Below are 18,502 nucleotides of genomic sequence, written 5' to 3' on the forward strand. Positions count from 1 at the left end.
CTCAGATGAGGCTCAGATCCCTACTTGCTGTGGCTGTGGTGTAGGCTGGCAGCTGTGGCTCTGATTTCACCTCTGGCCTGGGAACCTCCATGTGCCATAAGTGCGGCCCTAAAAAGCAAAAAAAAAACCATGATGAGATTCCACGGCACACCTACTAAAATGGCCGTAATGAAAAAGAGACAACAACAAGTGATAGTGAGGATGTGGAGAAGCCGGAACCCTCATAACATGCTCATGGGAGTGTAAAGTGGAATAGCTACTCTGGATAACAGACTGGCAGGTCCTCACCAAGCTAACAGAGATTACCATATCAACCACTAACTCCTCTTCCAAGACTATACCCCAGAAAACCACATTTATGCAAAACCTTGAACACAAACATTCACAGTAGCATTGTTCATAACAGCCAAGAAATGGCAACAACCCAAATATCTACCAACTGATGAGTGAATCAACAAAGTGTGGTATATTCATACATGGAATATTATTCAACTATAAAAAGAAACAGGGTGCAGAACCTCCTTGCCTGACTGCTTGTATCTCTCACAAGTGTCCTACCTTAATAAATCTATTTCTTGCCTATCGAAAAAAAAAAAAAAAAGAAAGAAAGTGCTGATATATTCTACAACAGGCATGGACTATGAGAAACATTATGCCAAGTGAAGGAAGCCAGACACAAAAATTCACATATTGTATAATCCCATTTATATGAAATGTCCAGAACAAGCAAATCCATAGAGGCAGAAAGTAGATTAGTGGTTGCCAGGGGCTGGTGGGGCTGGGGGGCAGGGGTGTGTGTGTGTGTGAAGGAATGAAGAGGAATTACTGGTGATGGTTGCACAACAGAGGGAATACACCAAAACCCACAAAAACAGCTATTTTAAATGGTGAATATTACATTACATGAATTATCTCAGTTAGAAAACAGTAATAACATGGCAAGAAACTGAAGCTTAGAGAAGTTTCTTGTCCAAAGTCACAAAGCTGGTTATTTATTTTATTTTTTAATTTTTTACTTGTTTTAGGGCCGTACCAGAAGCACCTGGAGGTTCCCAGGCTAGGGGTCAAACTGGAGGTAGAGACACCAGCCTATACCACAGCCGCAGTAATGCCAGATCTGAGCCATGTCTGCGACCTACACCACAGCTCACGGCAACACCAGATCCCCAACCCACTGATCGAGGCCAGGGATCAGACCTGTGTCCTCATGGATGCTAGTCAGATTCATTTCTGCTGAGCCACAATGGGAACTCTCACAAAGCTGATTAAACGGCATTACCAGAACCATACTCTCCCAGGCCCTCAGTACACTGCTCCAGAAGGATCAGGGCAGGCAGCATAGATGTGAACTAGTCATTTACTTACTCACCAAGAAACAGGTAACTAAATGATCCCTTCAGGTCCTTCCAAGCTTAAAGCAACTTAAGTCTCACACTGAGAGCACTCCCTTTCTGCAGGAGTAGGGGCAGGTGGTGATGGAGAGGAGGTTAACCCCCCAGGGGACATTTGAGAATATCTAGAGACATTTCTGGTTGTCATGCTGGGGAGCAGGGGGTATTCTTATCAGTACCCAGTGCGTAGAGACAAGGCGCAGTGCAGGATAAGCCCTACAACAAAGACATACGTGGCCCAAGATGTTAATTGTGGTGCTGCTGATAAACCGTGGCACAGGGTATGATCAACTTCAAGTTTACCCTTCGAAAAGAAGCTCTGTCCTAGAAAATGATGACCATAAGCATCAGTTCTCAGATTACTGAGGGACTGGCAAGTTGGCATAGCAGAGACCGGAAACAGAAGACCATCTTTTAAAACAATTTTATTGAGGTATAGCTAATTTACAATGTGTTAATTTCTGCTGTACAGCAAAGTGATTCAGTTATACACAGACATATTCTTTTTCATATTCTTTTCCATTACGGTTTATCACACAAGAGTGAAGATAGGTCCCTGCACTATATATACAGTAGGATCGTCTTGTTTATCCATTCCATATATAATAGTTTGTCTCTGCTAATCCCAAACTCCCAATCCTTCCCTCCCCCACCCCTTCCCCCTTGGCAACTACAAATCTGTTCTCTATATCTGCTCTTGTTTCGCAGATAAGTTCATTTGTGTCGTATTTTACATTCCACATATAAGTGACATCATATAGTTATCTGTCTTTGTCTGACTTACTTAGTATGATAATCTCTAGGTCCATCTATGTTACTGCAAATGGCACTGTTTCATTCTTTTTAATGGCTGAGTAATATTACACTTTATATATGCACCGCATCATCTTTATCCATTCCTCTGTCGATGGGCATTTAGGTTGTCTTAGCTATGGTAAACAGTGCTGCTATGAACATAGGGGTGCATGTATCTTTTCTATTTAGTTTTGTCTAAGTACATGACCAGGAGTGGGATTGCTGGATCATATGGCAACTCTATTTTTAGTTTTTTTTAAGGCATCTCCATACAGTTTTTCACAGGGGTTGTATTAAAATTTACATTCCCGGAGTTCCTGTCGTGGTGCAGTGGTTAACAAATCCGACTAGGAACCATGAGGTGCGCGTTCGATCCCTGGCCTCGCTCAGTGGGTTAATGATCCGGCATTGCTGTGAGATGTGGTGTAGGTCGCAGACGCGGCTCGGATCCCATGTGGCTGTGGCTGTGGCATAGGCTGGTGGCTACAGCTCCGATTAGACCCCTAGCCTGGGAACCTCCATATGCTGCGGGGGTGGCCCAAGAAATGGCGAAAAGACAAAAAATAAAAAATAAAAAATAAAATAAAATAAAATTTACATTCCCACCAACAGTATAGGAGGGTTCCCTTTTCTCCACACCCTCTCCAGCATTTATGTGTAGACTTTTTGTAGATGGTCATTCTGATGGGTATGAGGTAGTACTTCGTTGTAGTTCTGAGCTGCATTTCTAGAGAGACACTTTTTACCTCCCACAATAATTAGCTTTCACAAAGAATCAAATATTCAAATACCCACAGGAGTTCGGCAGCTAATATAAAAGAATGCAGCCAACAAACACCTAATGACCAGTGAGAGCTATTATTTCCTTCCTTCCACCAAAAAAAAAAATTTCACTGGCTCCCATTCTTCTTGAAACATATAACCCTCTCAATATAACCCACTTTTGATGGACATGGATGCCAAGAAATATTTTCTATTATAAGAAAAAGAGTGAAGAAATGGCTCAGAGTTGGGAAGACAGTGGGAATGATAAGGGGCTATGGAGACTTCAGCGGGTACATGCCCTAAGGAAAGGGCCGCCACTAATCAGTTTCAGTAGATCCATGTCAGGATGGAGTGAGGCTCTGGGGTCAACAGATCTTCAGAAGTCTCAAGAAGAATGAGAAACCCAGATGATGTGTGTGGGAGAGAAAAACATCTCCCAGGATTTAAAATCTTCGTTCAGGAGTTCCCATTGTGGTGCAGCAGAAACGAATCCAACTAGTATCCATGAGGATGCAGGTTTGATCCCTGGACTCACTCAGTGGGTTAATGATCCGACGTTGCTGTGAGCTGTTGTGTAGGTCACAAATGCAGCTTGGATCTGATGTTGCTGTGGCTGTGGTGTAGGCCCACAGCTGCAGCTCTGATTCAACCCCTAGCCTGGGAACTTCCATATGTCGCAGGTACCACCCTAAAAAAAATGCATAAATAAAATTTTAAAATAAAATCTTTGCTCGAAGTTTTTTTTAAGTACTGTTAAGTCAAAGGAGTTCTAGCCTCTACAAGCAAACCATGACCTTTAGCTTACACTATAGACCCTAATAAACAATGTCAATTTCAGGCCTTCCTAGGGAATGTTGCATCAAATGCAGAACCTGCTATCTGATTATACAAATTTTTCCTTAATTAATTAAATCTTAGTAGTTCATTTAAAGTTGAACATTTACCGAAGACCAGAGAATTACTGCTGACAAATATGAATGAAACTTATAATAACATTACCACTTATTTAAGCTCCAACAACTTTACAAATGGAGATGCTGAGGTCCAGACAAATAAAAAGACTTTGCTAAGCTACCCTGCTGGTTAGTGGAGCAGAGGCCTAATTCAAACCCAGGTCTTCCCACTCCTAAAATCCACATTCTCTCCACTTCCAAGGGCTACCATGCCAAACCAAGTTAGTTTAAGGAATACAAAGAGCAAACTAAAAGCCCCGAGTACTTTCTGAACAAGCTATAAGTGGTAGCTGTTATTATCACATGAAATATTAGCTGTCCATCTCAACCCATACTCCTTACATCTTTTATCAGTCTATGAAGAAGTCAAGCTTTCACAAGCCCTGCGGACACTGTGCCTATAATTACTGCTCAACCACTGGGTGGGGACCCTGGGAATGGTCTTCGGAGGCCTGCCCCTGGCCCTTTCGTTAGCTGGAAGAACTCACACACTGTTAGCCTGGCCACCTTTCTGGGTCAGATGACCAGGTTCTCACCGGTCTTGGATTAGTAACCAAGAGAGTACCTGACACAAAAGAGAAGACAAGGGTTCAAACGTGGTTTCACTGAGTTGACTGATCCTGGAGATGGTACCTAATCACTCTGTGCCTCACCATTCTCATCTGTAAAATGGGTATAACAGACCATGGCCTGTAGGGCGACTGGAAGGATGGAATAATCTGCAGGGAAAATATCACATTGCTGGGCCCAGGTAAACACTCATTGTTTACCTGACCTGTCAAGGTCCAAGGCTTAGCACAGGGGGCAGGCTTATCCTAGAATCCACCTACTCCAGTGCTTTTTCTTCTCTCCCCTGTCTCCACCATCTTGTCCCACAAAGCCCCCTTATCTCTTTTTCCATCTGGCAGATCTGGAAGCACCCTGCCTACCTTTCACCAGCATCAAGGTTTGGTGTCCAGTTTTACAGTCAGAACAATTACTGTCTTTTCGGGGAAGTATCACTCACACTCCTTCCACCCAGAAATCCTGACCCTTTACTCCTGTCCCCACCCCCACCCTCCCGCATCAGAGATATTTGCAGAGGACATTATCCATCAATTCAACCTGCTGTCTCATATTTCTCCTCCTTCTTACTCAGTCTGAAAATATTCTACATTCAGTTACACAAATTTAAAAAATGGAGCCCAACCGCACAGAGGTGAAGACAGGGCTGGTTCATCATATGCAAATGAGCTCTGGTCCTCCCTCCTCCGGTGCCAGTGCAGACATCAACAGTCAATCACATTGAGTGTTTTTCAGCTGACCCAGACCAGGCTCCAAAACCCCTCTCCCAGCTCTCCAGGCAGGCACCACCCAGCAGTCAGAGCTTCCATGGGAGATGAAATCCACTTACTGAGTTTAGGAAGCCTTAAATCAGACTAGGACTCTAAAATCATGTATTGTGGAGTTCCCTGGTGTCCCAGCACCCTAAGGATCCAGCATTGTCACTGCAGTGGCTAGGGCTGCTGTTGTGTCACGGGTTTGATCCCTAGCCCAGGAAGACTAGAGAAAAGAGAAAAAAAAACAACAACCATGCACTATGTACAGCCAGAAAAGAGAAAAACAACAACAACCATGCACTATGTACAGCAGAGAATAATCACTTACATCGCAGTAAGCACTTTGTAGGTAGTGAATAAATATGGTTTAATGCTTCGTGCACAGCATGCTATGTCCCTATAAAGTGTTCAAAAATTACAGAACTCTAATTAAGTGGTTTGTTTGGGGAACAACCTCAAATTGTAATGTTCTTGTTAATACAAATTTCAGTAGAAAACTCTTTACACTTAAATTTACTAAAAACTCTCCAAAAATTATACCAACATACACCGTTGGCTTAGTAAGTATTATGTACTATATATTTTATTTCAATGATTAAAGATCTTGCATGAGCTAGGGTTATAATTTTTTGGGTTTTTATTACTGCTATTACTCCTACTGCTGCTGTTTATGATGATGTAATAGGAATAACAGATAAAACACTGAGTGCTTCCTATATACCAGGCAGTCTATATGGAATATGTCATTGAAGGAATCTTCAACCTTCACAGCAACCCCATACACAAGGTACTGCTCCTGTCCCACTTTACAAATGAAGAGGCAGAGGCTACTTGCCTAAGACCATGCCCCTCACCAATGGCAGACTAGGATTTGGGCCAAGCCCCGCCCCAGTCATGACCACTGTAGTCAATGGGCTACGCTGTTTCATCTATCCAATGGCAGATCTCCAAAGATAAGGCAGAAGCAAGCACTTTGGAATGTAAACTGACTCCAGGATTAAATATATCAGCAGACATTCAACACAAAGACCTACTGGACAATGCAAAATAAATAAAAGATTTTAAAAAGAAAGAAATAAAAGGGAGTTCCCCGTTGTGGCTCAGTGGTTAACGAATCCGACTAGGAACCATGACGTTGTGGTTTCCATTCCTGGCCTCACTCAGTGGGTTTAAGGATCCCGCGTTGCTGTGAGCTGTGGTGTAGGTTGCAGATGCAGCTCAGATCCTGTGTTGCTGTGGCTCTGGCATAGGCATGCAGCTACAGCCCCGATTGGACCCCTAGCCTGGGAACCCCCATATGCTGTGGGAGCAGCACTAGAAATGGCAAAAAGACAAAAAAAAAAAAAAGACAATACGGCCCAAACCTCCTGCCAACTGGGGGTCCAGGCTTATGAAAATGGCCAATTTCTAGTCAAAGGAGCTGTCACAATGAATGTAATTACTAAAGCCAAGAACCTGGAAGCTTCACTCCACATGGAATGTCATGAATGAAGGCCATACTCCCACTCTTTGTGCAACCCACAGAAGGAAAAGAAACTACTCAAAAGCTATGTTGGCTGCGTTGCTTGGGGGTTCTTGTTTGGCTTTTGTTTATCATTTCAACTTGTTTTATTTGAAATCAGATTGTGTTCATAAACCAATTTAAGTCAGATATTAGAGTCACAAACTCTTTTCCCAACTAAGCTGCATATAGGTAGTGTATTTTTTAATTTACTTTAAAAAAATTATAGTTGATTTGTAATGTGTTAGTTTCAAGTGTACAGCATAGTGATTCAGTTATACATGTACATATATCTATTCTTTTTTAAATTCTTTTCCCTTATAGGCTATTACAAAAGATTATCATTCTCTGTGCTGTATAGTAGGTCTTGGTTGGTTGTTTTGTTTTGTTTTTCTGGCTGCACCCACGGCATGTGGAAATTCCTGGGCCAGAGATTAAACCAGAGCCACAGCAGTGACAATAACAAATCCTTAACTAGTAGGCCACCAGGGAACTCCCAGTTGTTTTGTTTTTAGTATTTGATTGGTATGTAGCAATAGCTGCTGACTTCAACTACATATATTTGCATTTACCAAATACCACTGAACTGACCTGTCAAGCAAGTCACCTCTTACTCCCACCCCTCCACTCCCAAAGCCACTAGAGCCAAGGGGACAAAAAGCCATTTCCAGATCTGGGCTATCACCAGCAGGAAATGGAAAATGCATCCTGAAGCAGTAGAACTGGCCTCAGTCACAGCCAAGGTTCCATTTCCGCTTTGGGAGCTCTGAGGGGATACTGGCAGGACGCCCATGAAGGTCCCACAACAAGGCAGACACACCCCAATACACAACATGCCTCCTGGTCAACTCTTGGGGGTCAGCTCCAAGAAACCTCCTTTGGGGTTTTTTCAGTTACTAAGCCAGCCCTAAAGAGTCAGGTTCCCTCAGAAAGAAATAAGCTGTCAATGGTAACACAAAGGATCAGATCTAGGAGAACAGCTAAACTGTTCCAGAGTGTCCCAGGGGCCATTCCAGGCTAGAAGTGCCTGGGATCACATTGGGGGACCTTCTCTGCTGGCATCTAGTTCAACTTTCAGACCTACAGCAGCAGAGCTGTCATGAGTCCCAAAGGAAAACATTCAATTAAGTACTGTTGTTCCTAGTCTGACTTCTTCTTTAGGGTTCGGGAGGAGAAAAAACAAAAAATCAAACATAAAAGAAATAACAACATTAACTTTAAATGACCACAGTCGGCGAGTTCCTGCTGTGGCACAGTAGGATCAGCAGCACCTTGGGAGCTCTGAGACACAGGTTCGAGACTCAGCCCTGTAGAGAGGTTCCAGTGCTGCGGCAGCTTCAGGTTAGGTTGCAACTGTGGCTCAGATTTGATGATCCCTGGCCCAGAAATTACCACAGACTGGTTCCTGAGGAACTAGCCTGTGCTGGCAGATGGACTCGGAGAAGCCTAAAGAGAACAAGAGGGAAACCACTGCTTTCAAGGAGACTGCTCAGGTGCAACTTCACCAGCCCCGGCTCCACCTCTCCTAGCAACTCCAATCACCAATCCAAAATTTGGCAGCGGTAAATACCAACTGCTATTGGTCTAAAAACATCAAAAAAGGTTCAATGACATGATAATGAAAGACAACTAGAAAGAAGCCCCCAAAAGACAATCATACATAATCAGAAGTGGAAAAGTTCCCTCACCTGTTAATAAGCATGAGTCATTTCATAGAGAAAAAAAAAAAACAAATTTTCACTAAATTTCTAATTTGGAAAGCTAGTCAGGAGTTCCCATTGTGGCTCAGTGGGTTAAGAAACTAACTAGTATCCATGAGAACACGGGTTCAATCCCTGGCCTCACTCAGTGGGTTAAGGATCTGGCATTGCCACAAGCTGTGGTGTAGGCCAGTGGCTGTAGTTCTGATTCAACCCCTAGCCTCTGAACTTCCATATGCAGCGGTACAGCCCTAAAAAGAGGAAAAAGTAAAGAAAAGAAAAGAAAGCTAAGATCCCTTTTCACAAAGTAGATAAATGGAATAATACATAAAATTTTTTCATCTTTTTTTAAAATGATTTTTATTTTTTCCATCATAGCTGGTTTACAGTGTTCTGTCAGTTTTCTACTGTACAGCAAGGTGACCCAGTCACACATACATATGTACATTCTTTTCCTCGCATTATCCTCCATCATAAGTGACTAGATATAGTTCCCAGTGCTATACAGTAGGGTCTCATTGCTTATTCACTCCAAAGGCAACAGTTTGCATCTATTAACCCCAGACTCCCAGTCCATCCCAGCCCATCCCAGTCCATCCCACTCCCTCCCCCTCCCACCTGGCAACCAAAAGTCTGTTCTCCAAGTCCGTGAGTTTCTTTTCTGTGGAAAGGTTCATTTGCGCCATAGATTCCAGACATAAGTGATATCATATGGTATTTGTCTTTCTTTTTCTGACTTATTTCACTTAGTATGAGAGTGTCTAGTTGCTGCAAATGGCATTATTTTGTTTTTTTATGGCTGAGTAATATGCCATTGTGTATATGACCACATCTTCTTAATCCATTCATCTGTTGATGGATATTTAGGTTGCTTCCATGTCTGGGCTATTGTGAATAGTACTGCAATGAACATACAGGTGCATGTGTCTTTTTCAAGGGAAGTTTTGTCAGGATACAAGCCCAAGAGTGGGATTGCTGGGTCATATGGTAGTTCTATATTTAGTTTCCTAAGGTACCTCCATACCGTTTTCCATAGTGGTTGTACCAATTTACATTCCCACCAACAATGTAGGAGGGTTTCATTTTTTCTACACCCTCTGCAGCATTTGTTATTTGAGAATAATATATAAAATTGATCACAGAGGGAGTTCCTTGTTGTGGCTCAGCAGAAACAAATCCGACTAGTACCCATGAGGATACGGGTGTGATCTCTGGCCTGGCTCAGTGGGTTGAAGACCCTGAGTTGCTGTGACTGTGGTATAGGCTGGCAGCTGCAGCTCTGATTTGACCCCTAGCTTGGGAACTACCATATGCCACAGGTGCAGCCCTAAAAACAAAACAAAACAAAACAAAAAAGATCACAGAAAAATAATAAACACAGGAACATGATTTATATCAGAACTTCAGTTTTCAGCTAACCCTGTGACTAAACTAACAAGCATTAAAGCCACTCCTACTGAAAAACTAATGTAACAGGGTCTCCTTCTGAGTTTAGAGGGTATCTTTCTTAAAAGTTAACATTTACAAGCTGAACTAATAATCCGTGACCCCATTTTTTTCAAATCTGCATTTCAAAATAAAATGTTTCAAACTTTCACATATAATAACCACTGTCATGTCACTTTTTATGTCAAAAGTGAAACATTTCACTAAGAATCCAGATTTTTTCTATGTCACCCATTTCTAACTTTATTGAAAAAATCCACAATTCTTTTCAGAACTTTTTATAAATGAAACATGAAAAAAACCTAAAGAAGAAATATTCTTTTGAGTTAGTATCTCACACTGGTTCCTGCAGAACTGTTAGTTTGTTTTGTTTTTGTTTTTGTTTTTTTTCCACAATAGTTGTTCTCTGGTTTGGATCAAAAAATTGAAAAAATACAGAAGGAAAAAAAAAGGACTCAATCAAGCTTACAATCCTGCAGTGTGGAAACCACCTCATACTTTTATAGATAGTTGTCAAAATTTAGTTTCCTCAAAGAGAATGAAATATTTATTTGTCTTAACACAAACTGATTGTAAAAAGCCCCTAATTTTGTAAAAAAAGTCCATGCCCTTGTTTATATTAACAAGTTCAAAATATCACAGAATGGGAAAAATATCAAATTTGGGAAATATTAAAATGAACTAGAAAAACTGAGATCAGGTCTTCACTTGGGGTATTGATAAATCTCCCTTTCTACTAATGGACCTTATTATACATTGACTATAACTCCATATAATTCCATATCCAGCTGCTGACTTTAAGACTCTGGAAATTCACCCATAATCTTTCCAATTAAAAGGGAGAAATGGGGAGTTCCCGTCGTGGCGCAGTGGTTAACGAATCCGACTAGGAACCATGAGGTTGCGGGTTCGGTCCCTGCCCTTGCTCAGTGGGTTGACGATCCGGTGTTGCCGTGAGCTGCGGTGTAGGTTGCAGACGCGGCTCGGATCCCGCGTTGCTGTGGCTCTGGCGTAGGCTGGTGGCTACAGCTCCGATTCGACCCCTAGCCTGGGAACCTCCATATGCCGTGGGAGCGGCCCAAGAAATAGCAACAACAACAACAACAAAAAAAAGACAAAAAAGACAAAAAAAAAAAAAAAAAAAAAAAGGGAGAAATGCCATCAATTAGTCCTTCTCTTTCAACCCTCATCTTGCATGCTCCGGTTGAACTGTGTACTCCTCACCCTAAAAGATGGTGAAGTCCTAACCCCCCTTGCCCCCCAGGTACCTATGAATGTGACCTTATTTGGAAATAGGATCGTTGCAGATGATAAGAGTTCAGATTATGTCACTAGGGTAGGCTCAAGGTCACTATGACTGTGTCCTTACAAAAGAGGGAAGTGTGGGCACAGAGACAGACACACACAGAAGAGGAATGCCATGTGGACATAAAACGAATATCGGGACCATAATCTACATGCCAAGGAATGCCAAAGATCGCCAGCGAGTCTCAGGAACTTAAAGGCACAGAACGGTCTCCCTCACAGCCTGCAGAAAGGAGGCAACGCTGCCAACACTCTGATCTTCACTTCTGCCTCCAGAACTGTGAGACAAATTTCAGTTGTTTAGGGAGTTTCCATTGTGGCACAGCAGAAACAAATCTAACTAGTATCCATGAGGATGAGGGTTCCATCCATGGCCTTGCTCAGTGGGTCTGGGATCTGGCATTGCTGTGGCTGTGGCATAGGCCAGCAGCTATAGCTCTGATTCAGCCCTAGCCTGGGAACTTCCATATGCCCCAGGTGTGGTCCTAAAAAACAAAAATTTCTATTAAGCCTGGCAATTCTTGGTATTGTGATAATGGCAGCCCTAGAAAAACAACATAGCTTTCCCCAGTCGCACATTCATTCCCTTACAAAAACATCCTCATCCATGTGCCCCCAACTTACTCCTGCTTCTCCTGATTATTTCTTACCTGCTCACCCTCAGCTTACTTCTTCCCTCAACTCACCCCACACTCTCCCCACCAGTGCCCTTCAGCACTGTCTCTCGTCAGGGTACCACTGGCATTGTAAAAGGGGCAGCTCTCATGGGGAACGGGCCAGGACACTGCAGGACCTCCAGCGTCCCTATATTCTCATCTTCCCACAGCAGAGGAACTCTGTTCTAGAAGCATTGGAGCCACCTGTCCACCAGATTTTGACTCAGGGGCCCACCATCTATTGCACGTGATCTCAGATCAGTTAACTTCAGCCCCTCTACCTGCGAACTGAGAATAAACCTTGCCATGTGACTCAGGCTTTTGTTAACGAGTCTAGCAAGCTCAGGCTTACTCTCACTAGCTCCGTCTGGCATTAGAATCACTTAGGAATTAAAGTGCATTCTGTTCTACATGGTCACATCCTGAATTTAAGTGCCTTGGAACTCCTTCTGGAAGCTCCCTTACACAAGTGAAGCTTCACAGTACATCCTATAGAGATGAAACTGATGACTGCATGTTTAAAAGTTTTAAGTCATGCAAAGCAGAGCATGGGTATGTCTTTCTACAGCTAAAACAAACAGGACAGGAGTTTCTTTTTTTGGCTGGGTTAATAAACCCAACTAGGATCCATGAGGATGTGGGTTCAATCCCTGGCCTTGCTCAGTGGGTCAGGGATCTGGCGTTGCTATGAGCTGTGGTGTAGATCGCCGATGTGGCTTGGATCTGGCATGGCTGTGGTATAGGCTGGCAGCTGTAGCGCTGGTTCCCCCCTGCGGCTGGGAACCTCCATATGCCGCAGGTGTGGCCCTAAAACAACAAAAAGGAAAAAAAAAATCTGGACAACTCTGAGCAGTTTCCGTGTGCTTCCCTCCACTCCCACCCTCACCTGAAAACATAGCTACAGACAGGGGCAAAGGTCCATGTCTTCCAACTCCGCTTCCAATTTCTCTGTACCTTGTCCTCCCCATAACTGTTCCCTCCAACATCCAGGGACATGCCAGGGCTGTCTAGTTCATCTCACCTCATCCCGTGGAAATACCCCCCAAGCTGAATGAAGGAACATTCGCCCTCCATGTTCCTTGATGAGATAGTTTGCATCCCAACCCTGTGGGCTGTGGAGAGTCGGCACTGATTTGTGCCACTGAAGCCAGAGTCTGTGTCTGCTCTCCTGACCGTCATCTGCACCTAGCACCAAACAGCACCTAACAGCTTGCCTGGTTCTTAATAGGTTTTTCAATGATGGCCTGATAAGTGGCTGCCATCGACCAGGGCATGAATGAATATCCAGCTGAATGGACACACCAATAAAGACAGTCAGGAGTCAGGAGACCCCGCTTCCCTTTAACCCTTAGCTCTGCACTGACTGACATAGACAACATCAGGGCAAGTCACTTAGTCTCTATGCCCAAACGTCCTTGTCTGTGAAATGAGGTGGCTGGACACCTCACTACAAAATCTCTTTGGGTACTTTGCAGCTCTAACAACTGAGCCCAAGAACTTTTAACAGAAAGAGAAACACTTTTGAGAAATTTTGGTCAAGGCAAGCAGAAGGGTAAAGGATTCTCTGAAATCACATACCAGGGGTCCCACCCTGCCAGACAGCACCTTGTTCCCTGGGGACCAAAGGTTCCAGACTGCAGGCCAGCTACAGATCTTGATGACCTCTCTGAGATGCTGAGCACTAGGAATTTTGTTGCTTTTTTTTTTCTTTTGTTTTTAGAGCCACACCCATGGCATATGGAGGTTCCCCGGCCAGGCCAGGGATTTCAACTACAGCTTCAGCTGCCGGCCTACACCACTGCCACAGCAAAGCGGGATCTGAGCCACATCTTCGACCTACACCACAGCTCATGGCAACGCTGGATCTCCAACCCACTGAGTGTGGACAGGGATCGAACCCACATCCTCATGGATACTAGTCAGGTTTATTTCCAATGCACCACAGGGGGAACATCAAAAGTTTGTTTGTTATCATGGGCTGTTCTCAAGGACTTTCAAGTCCACCCTGTCCTCAAAAGAAGTCCATGAGGACCCTCACTGCCTGCCCCTCCCACCTAAGGCTCCTCCCTCTCTAGCCTGAACTAGGTGGGCTTGGCATCCAAATCCAGTATCAATCCTTCTCTCTGCCGTCTGCCTAAGGCTCCCACATGCATATTTTATGATTTCTGGCACATTTCCTCCTTATCTGACATCCTGCAAAGCATCCCTCTGCCGCCTATATTATTTCTATCTCCTGTAAGAATGTTCCTGAAAGAAGCATGTGTCCTTGGGCTGTACTTTATCACTGGCGGTTTCACCTTTCCTATCTTATTTTGCTGCCTGGTCCCCACCTGAATTCCTTAAGGACAGAAACCACACCCTCTTCATGCCTCCAATTCCCAGGAGACCAAGAACAGGGCTGGGCCAGGAGCAGACCCTCAAAAATGCTTGCTGAATGAATGAAATCATTGGCTAATTTCAATGCTTTGAAATGTAAAAGTCAGAGAAATATATTTCCTGGATAAAATTACCAGGACGCAGAGTAAGTTAAATTTTAAAACGGCCCTTCTGTGACTGCACTTTTTCCTTATGACTGAAATAAAATGCCCTTCACTAGGATGTGAATGACAGCAACACAGTCACCTGCATAAGAAATCTGACTTTAGTTCCTTCTGTGGCACAGTGGGTTAAGAATCTGACTTCCAAAAAAAAAAAAAAAGAATCCAACTGCAGTGGCTCAGATTGCTTGGGAGGTGTGGGTTCAATCCCTGGCAGAGGGTTAAAAGATCCAGCACTGCTGCAGCTGTGATGTAGGTCACAGCTGAGGCTCAGATTCAATCCCTGGCCCGGGAACTTCCATAGGCTGTCCTGACTTTCAAGCTAGCATAATAGCTTTTATTTCCTAGTAAAAGCAGATTTTACCTGGAGTTAGGGAAAAGGGCAAGCACCCCTTGGTGTTAATTATTCCAACCACCACTGCTAGGTGTTGAAGCTAGAGAGTCCTGGGAAATCAGAACAAGACTTGAGGATTTTTCCCTAAAGGGGCTGTTTAACAAAACAAACAAACAAACAAACAAATCTATTGGTGATTAGGGCAGAGCAGCTTTTTGGGAATTCCTGGGACTTAGCTAAGCCTACTTCTAGTCACATCCCTTCCTTATAGTTTCAACTCCAGCTAAAATCAAATTGACTTGGGAATCAAATCATTTGCTCTCCCATGTGCTTGCTGATCACCTAAGGAAACAAAGTTGGTCAACACAACACTGCCTACCTGAGAGTGGAGGGGAGAACAAGTGCCAACACAGCCCAATATACTCAATACAGCACAATGCCACCAGTCTCAGCTGGCCTCTTCTGCTCAGTAGTTGACCTAAACAACTTCATTATCTCTTAGAAATCATTACTCTTGCCTATAAGCTAGCATAAGCTATCATCACCAAAAATATCGATATTACATAATTACAGAAACACTGTATACTGACATAGGACATAATATTACAATTGGAGAGACTGAATGACTGAGGATTGTCTGAGACCTGGGAAGATCAGACACATTAAAATAGATAGTTTTATCATATTTTATGTGTTTATGGGCTGTCCCATATGTGATCACAGAGTCCATCTTCCAGCTCAAACCCTATCATGTTAGAACACATACTACCGGCTGGGGCAGAGAGGAGACCTGAGATAGCCCTGTAAAGACCAAAGGAAGAGAATAAATTCACTTTGATACCAACATGTGCATTGTTAATGCGAAAGAAGCCATTATAGGGATTTATCTACATTTCCTCAACTACCAAGTCCAAGCACCTTCAAGCTAGGATAAAATGCTGAGTTATTTACCACAACCCTTCATTCTAAGGACAAGAAACTCAGACAGAGATGAGGCAACACCCACTGCCTCAATGCTTGGGTCCCTCAAGACTAGCTTCATGTGCAAAACACCTAACATTAAATTTAAAAATTAAAAAGGCACACAGCAGGCAGGCAATTACTATCTGTTAATGGAATTGAGGAAACAGATGCAGAGTTCGAGAACTCTCTTGATATACTACCTACTGAACGAATAAGTCAAGTCACTGCATCCAACCAATTTTGACTTTGACTTGTTCATCATAAATAGTGCAGGCTTCTTTATACTATAAAGCATCCTTTCTGCAGTCAGTAAAACGCTATTACAGTAACTATATAAGTGTGCAGGTCCATGATGAAACCTAAAACTTTGCATCACTCTCATGAAGGAGTGAATTTGAAAAAAATCTATCCACGAAACAGTATGGAGTTTCCAAATACATGAAGTGTAACTTCAGTGGAGAAATCTATAAAAGGCAGGTATGACTAAGCAGCCACAAATAACAAGAAACACCAAAACTATCTAGGTCTGGGGACCAGGACATGCCTGCATATAAAGATAAACTGAAGTTTCCCATCTATTGTTACTAATGCAAAAAAAGGGCTTTTTTTTTTTTTTCCTTCCAGAAGTCAATTCCTTTTTAAATTAAAAATCTCACTGATGTGTTGCAAATTATTTCATTCCATCCTCCATCTCTTCTGCTTCAGAAAACAAATTCTGGAAAAATCTGGTTGAGTTGCTGGGCAGGCAACTAAGTGACCAGACCATATTTTAAGCAATCAATAATGCACTTTTTGATGTATTTGACTATGCCTCACTAAAGAGGCTCTTAAATCTATAGTTTAAACCTGTAGTTTAACTCTTAGTTAAGGTAACCAAATCTTAATAATCATGTAAACACATTGGTCCAGTCTTAATGGGCTATCAAATACATGACTGAATTTTCCTTAAAATCTGACATCCACCTACGTAACTTCTTCCTCCCAAAATTCTTTCTTAAAAAATTCAAGAATATCGACCAAAAAAAAAAAAAAAAAAAAGCTTAATATAATTAAAGAGACCACAATTTATATATTTCAAGATGAAACTAACTAACATTTCAGGGGGAAAAAAACGCACCAAACGCACCACGTTTACATAGATATAAAAATATAGCACCCTAGGCAAAAAAAACAAAAAAAAGGAGAAAACAAACCAAAAACCCGGGCACGACAGGACAAACCTGGTTGGCCACCCACTTTTCGCTGGTATAAAACTGAAGAAACGCGCTTGGTGCCGGGTATGGGGTGGGGAGCAATTCCCACTTAAACTTGGTTCACTAGGGAGGCAGGTTAGCAAACCCAGCAGCCTAACAAGCTCCCTAACAAAACATAACCAAGCTGAAATTCCCAAATCGGCAAGAACTAACACCAAGGGAAGTGGGACCCACGAAGCTCTCGCCCTCCCCCCAAATTCCCAAGCCCCACAACTGGAGCTAGGGGCTCCCTGCCGAGTCCATTTCCCCGTCTCCTAGCAGGCCGAGCAGGGTGGGCACGTGGGTGGGTCTGGGGTACCCCATCCACCTCTGCTCCCCGCCCTATTCATTGTTGTCCAAGTGCAGTGGATCACCTGCCGGGCGCGGGCTCCCGCCGCCGGACGCGCCGCGAGCGGAGACTCTCACGGGCAAGCGCCGCGCGCTTCCTGCAGGACCCGCGCCCTACGCCCCTTACCCCAACAGAGCCGACACCGGCCAGCGGCCGGTCCCCTAAGTGCTCACCGCCACGAAGCCCGAGGAGGAGGCGATGAACACGCGGATGACCATCCTTTCGCCGCGCCGGGACAAACCGTCTGTCCCAGCGGGCTCCGGGCAGGCGCGGACGCGGAGGCAGAACTCGACTGAGAGCCGCCGCTGCCGCCTTCGCCACCACCGCCGGGCACAGCACTCTGAGCCGGGACGGTCGCAGGGAACCGGCTCCCTCCCGCCGGGTCCGCAGATGAAAGCTCAGAGCTTCCCGGCCGCCAACCGAGGTAAGGAGGAGGGGGAGGGGTGGGGCGGCAGCGGGCCGCGGAGCGTGCTGGGAGTTGTAGTCCCGGTCCCCTTCCTGAGTGGCGGGTGGACTGAGCTCCTTGCAGCCGCCTGCTTACTGCGCGTGGATCCCGGACCCTCGCGGGTAGAGAAGAACAGCCGAGGCCGGGAAGGAGCTGTGACAGGGGTGGCCGGGATCCTGGCGAGACCAGGGGGAAAAAAAGAAAACTAGGCGAGAATAGCCTGGTTCAAAGTCCAGGGTTGGGTGCTGTGTTGTGATTTACTGGCTTGGAGCATCCCCACCCAGAGACGTCAACAGACACCGTGGAGCCCGCAGAGACCTAAGTCTCCTGGCCGCCTGCGCGCCGTGCGAGCCCCAGGGACCCGCAACCGGCGGGGTGGCGCGGCCGGGCGCCCGGGAGGGGGTGGAGGGGCCGGCGTGGGGGGACGACTGGGCGCTCCTCTGTTTTCCCATAGGCTCTGGAGATTGCAGGAAGGTGATTGAGGGTAAATGAGCGGAATTCGGTTTTTTTGTTGGTTTTTTTTTTTTTTTTTTTTTTTTTTTTTTGGTAGACGTTGAAAATTAGAAACCCAGGTGAAAGCACAACCGATATTTTATTTTTCTAGCAAACTTGTAATTGTAGTAGAAAAAAACACCAAGCGAAATTAGAATCCTGCTATCAACATCGGGAATCAGGACCCCACCCGCCGCTCCCCCTTCCTTACACAATGGCTTCGCCTTTCTGCACCTAATATTTACAGTTGAGCCAAATCTGTGCCTTTTTCAGACCTGCTGCGCATTCCAGCGCAGTCTCCCAGGAGGATGCTGTTAAA

General features: G+C 44.3%; 1 protein-coding gene across 2 annotated transcripts in view; it reads right to left on the reverse strand.

Annotated features, from left to right (window-relative positions):
• The window catches only part of SH3BGRL2 (SH3 domain binding glutamate rich protein like 2), a 65,432-nt gene extending 47,786 nt beyond the window's left edge, over nt 1-17,646 (reverse strand). For both annotated transcript variants that reach the window (XM_021092127.2, XM_021092122.2), the window contains exon 1: nt 17,420-17,646. In XM_021092127.2, the coding sequence (XP_020947786.1) occupies nt 17,420-17,464 (45 nt within the window). In that variant the 5' untranslated portion in view covers nt 17,465-17,646. The remainder of the gene's footprint in view (nt 1-17,419) is intronic.
• Between the last annotated feature and the right edge of the window lie 856 nt (nt 17,647-18,502).

This window comes from Sus scrofa, chromosome 1 (assembly GCF_054392235.1).
Source record: "Sus scrofa isolate SSC_HxYL_T2T_F1_AM1 chromosome 1, Sscrofa_HxYL_maternal_Yorkshire_Landrace_v2.0, whole genome shotgun sequence".
Taxonomy (NCBI): domain Eukaryota; kingdom Metazoa; phylum Chordata; class Mammalia; order Artiodactyla; family Suidae; genus Sus; species Sus scrofa.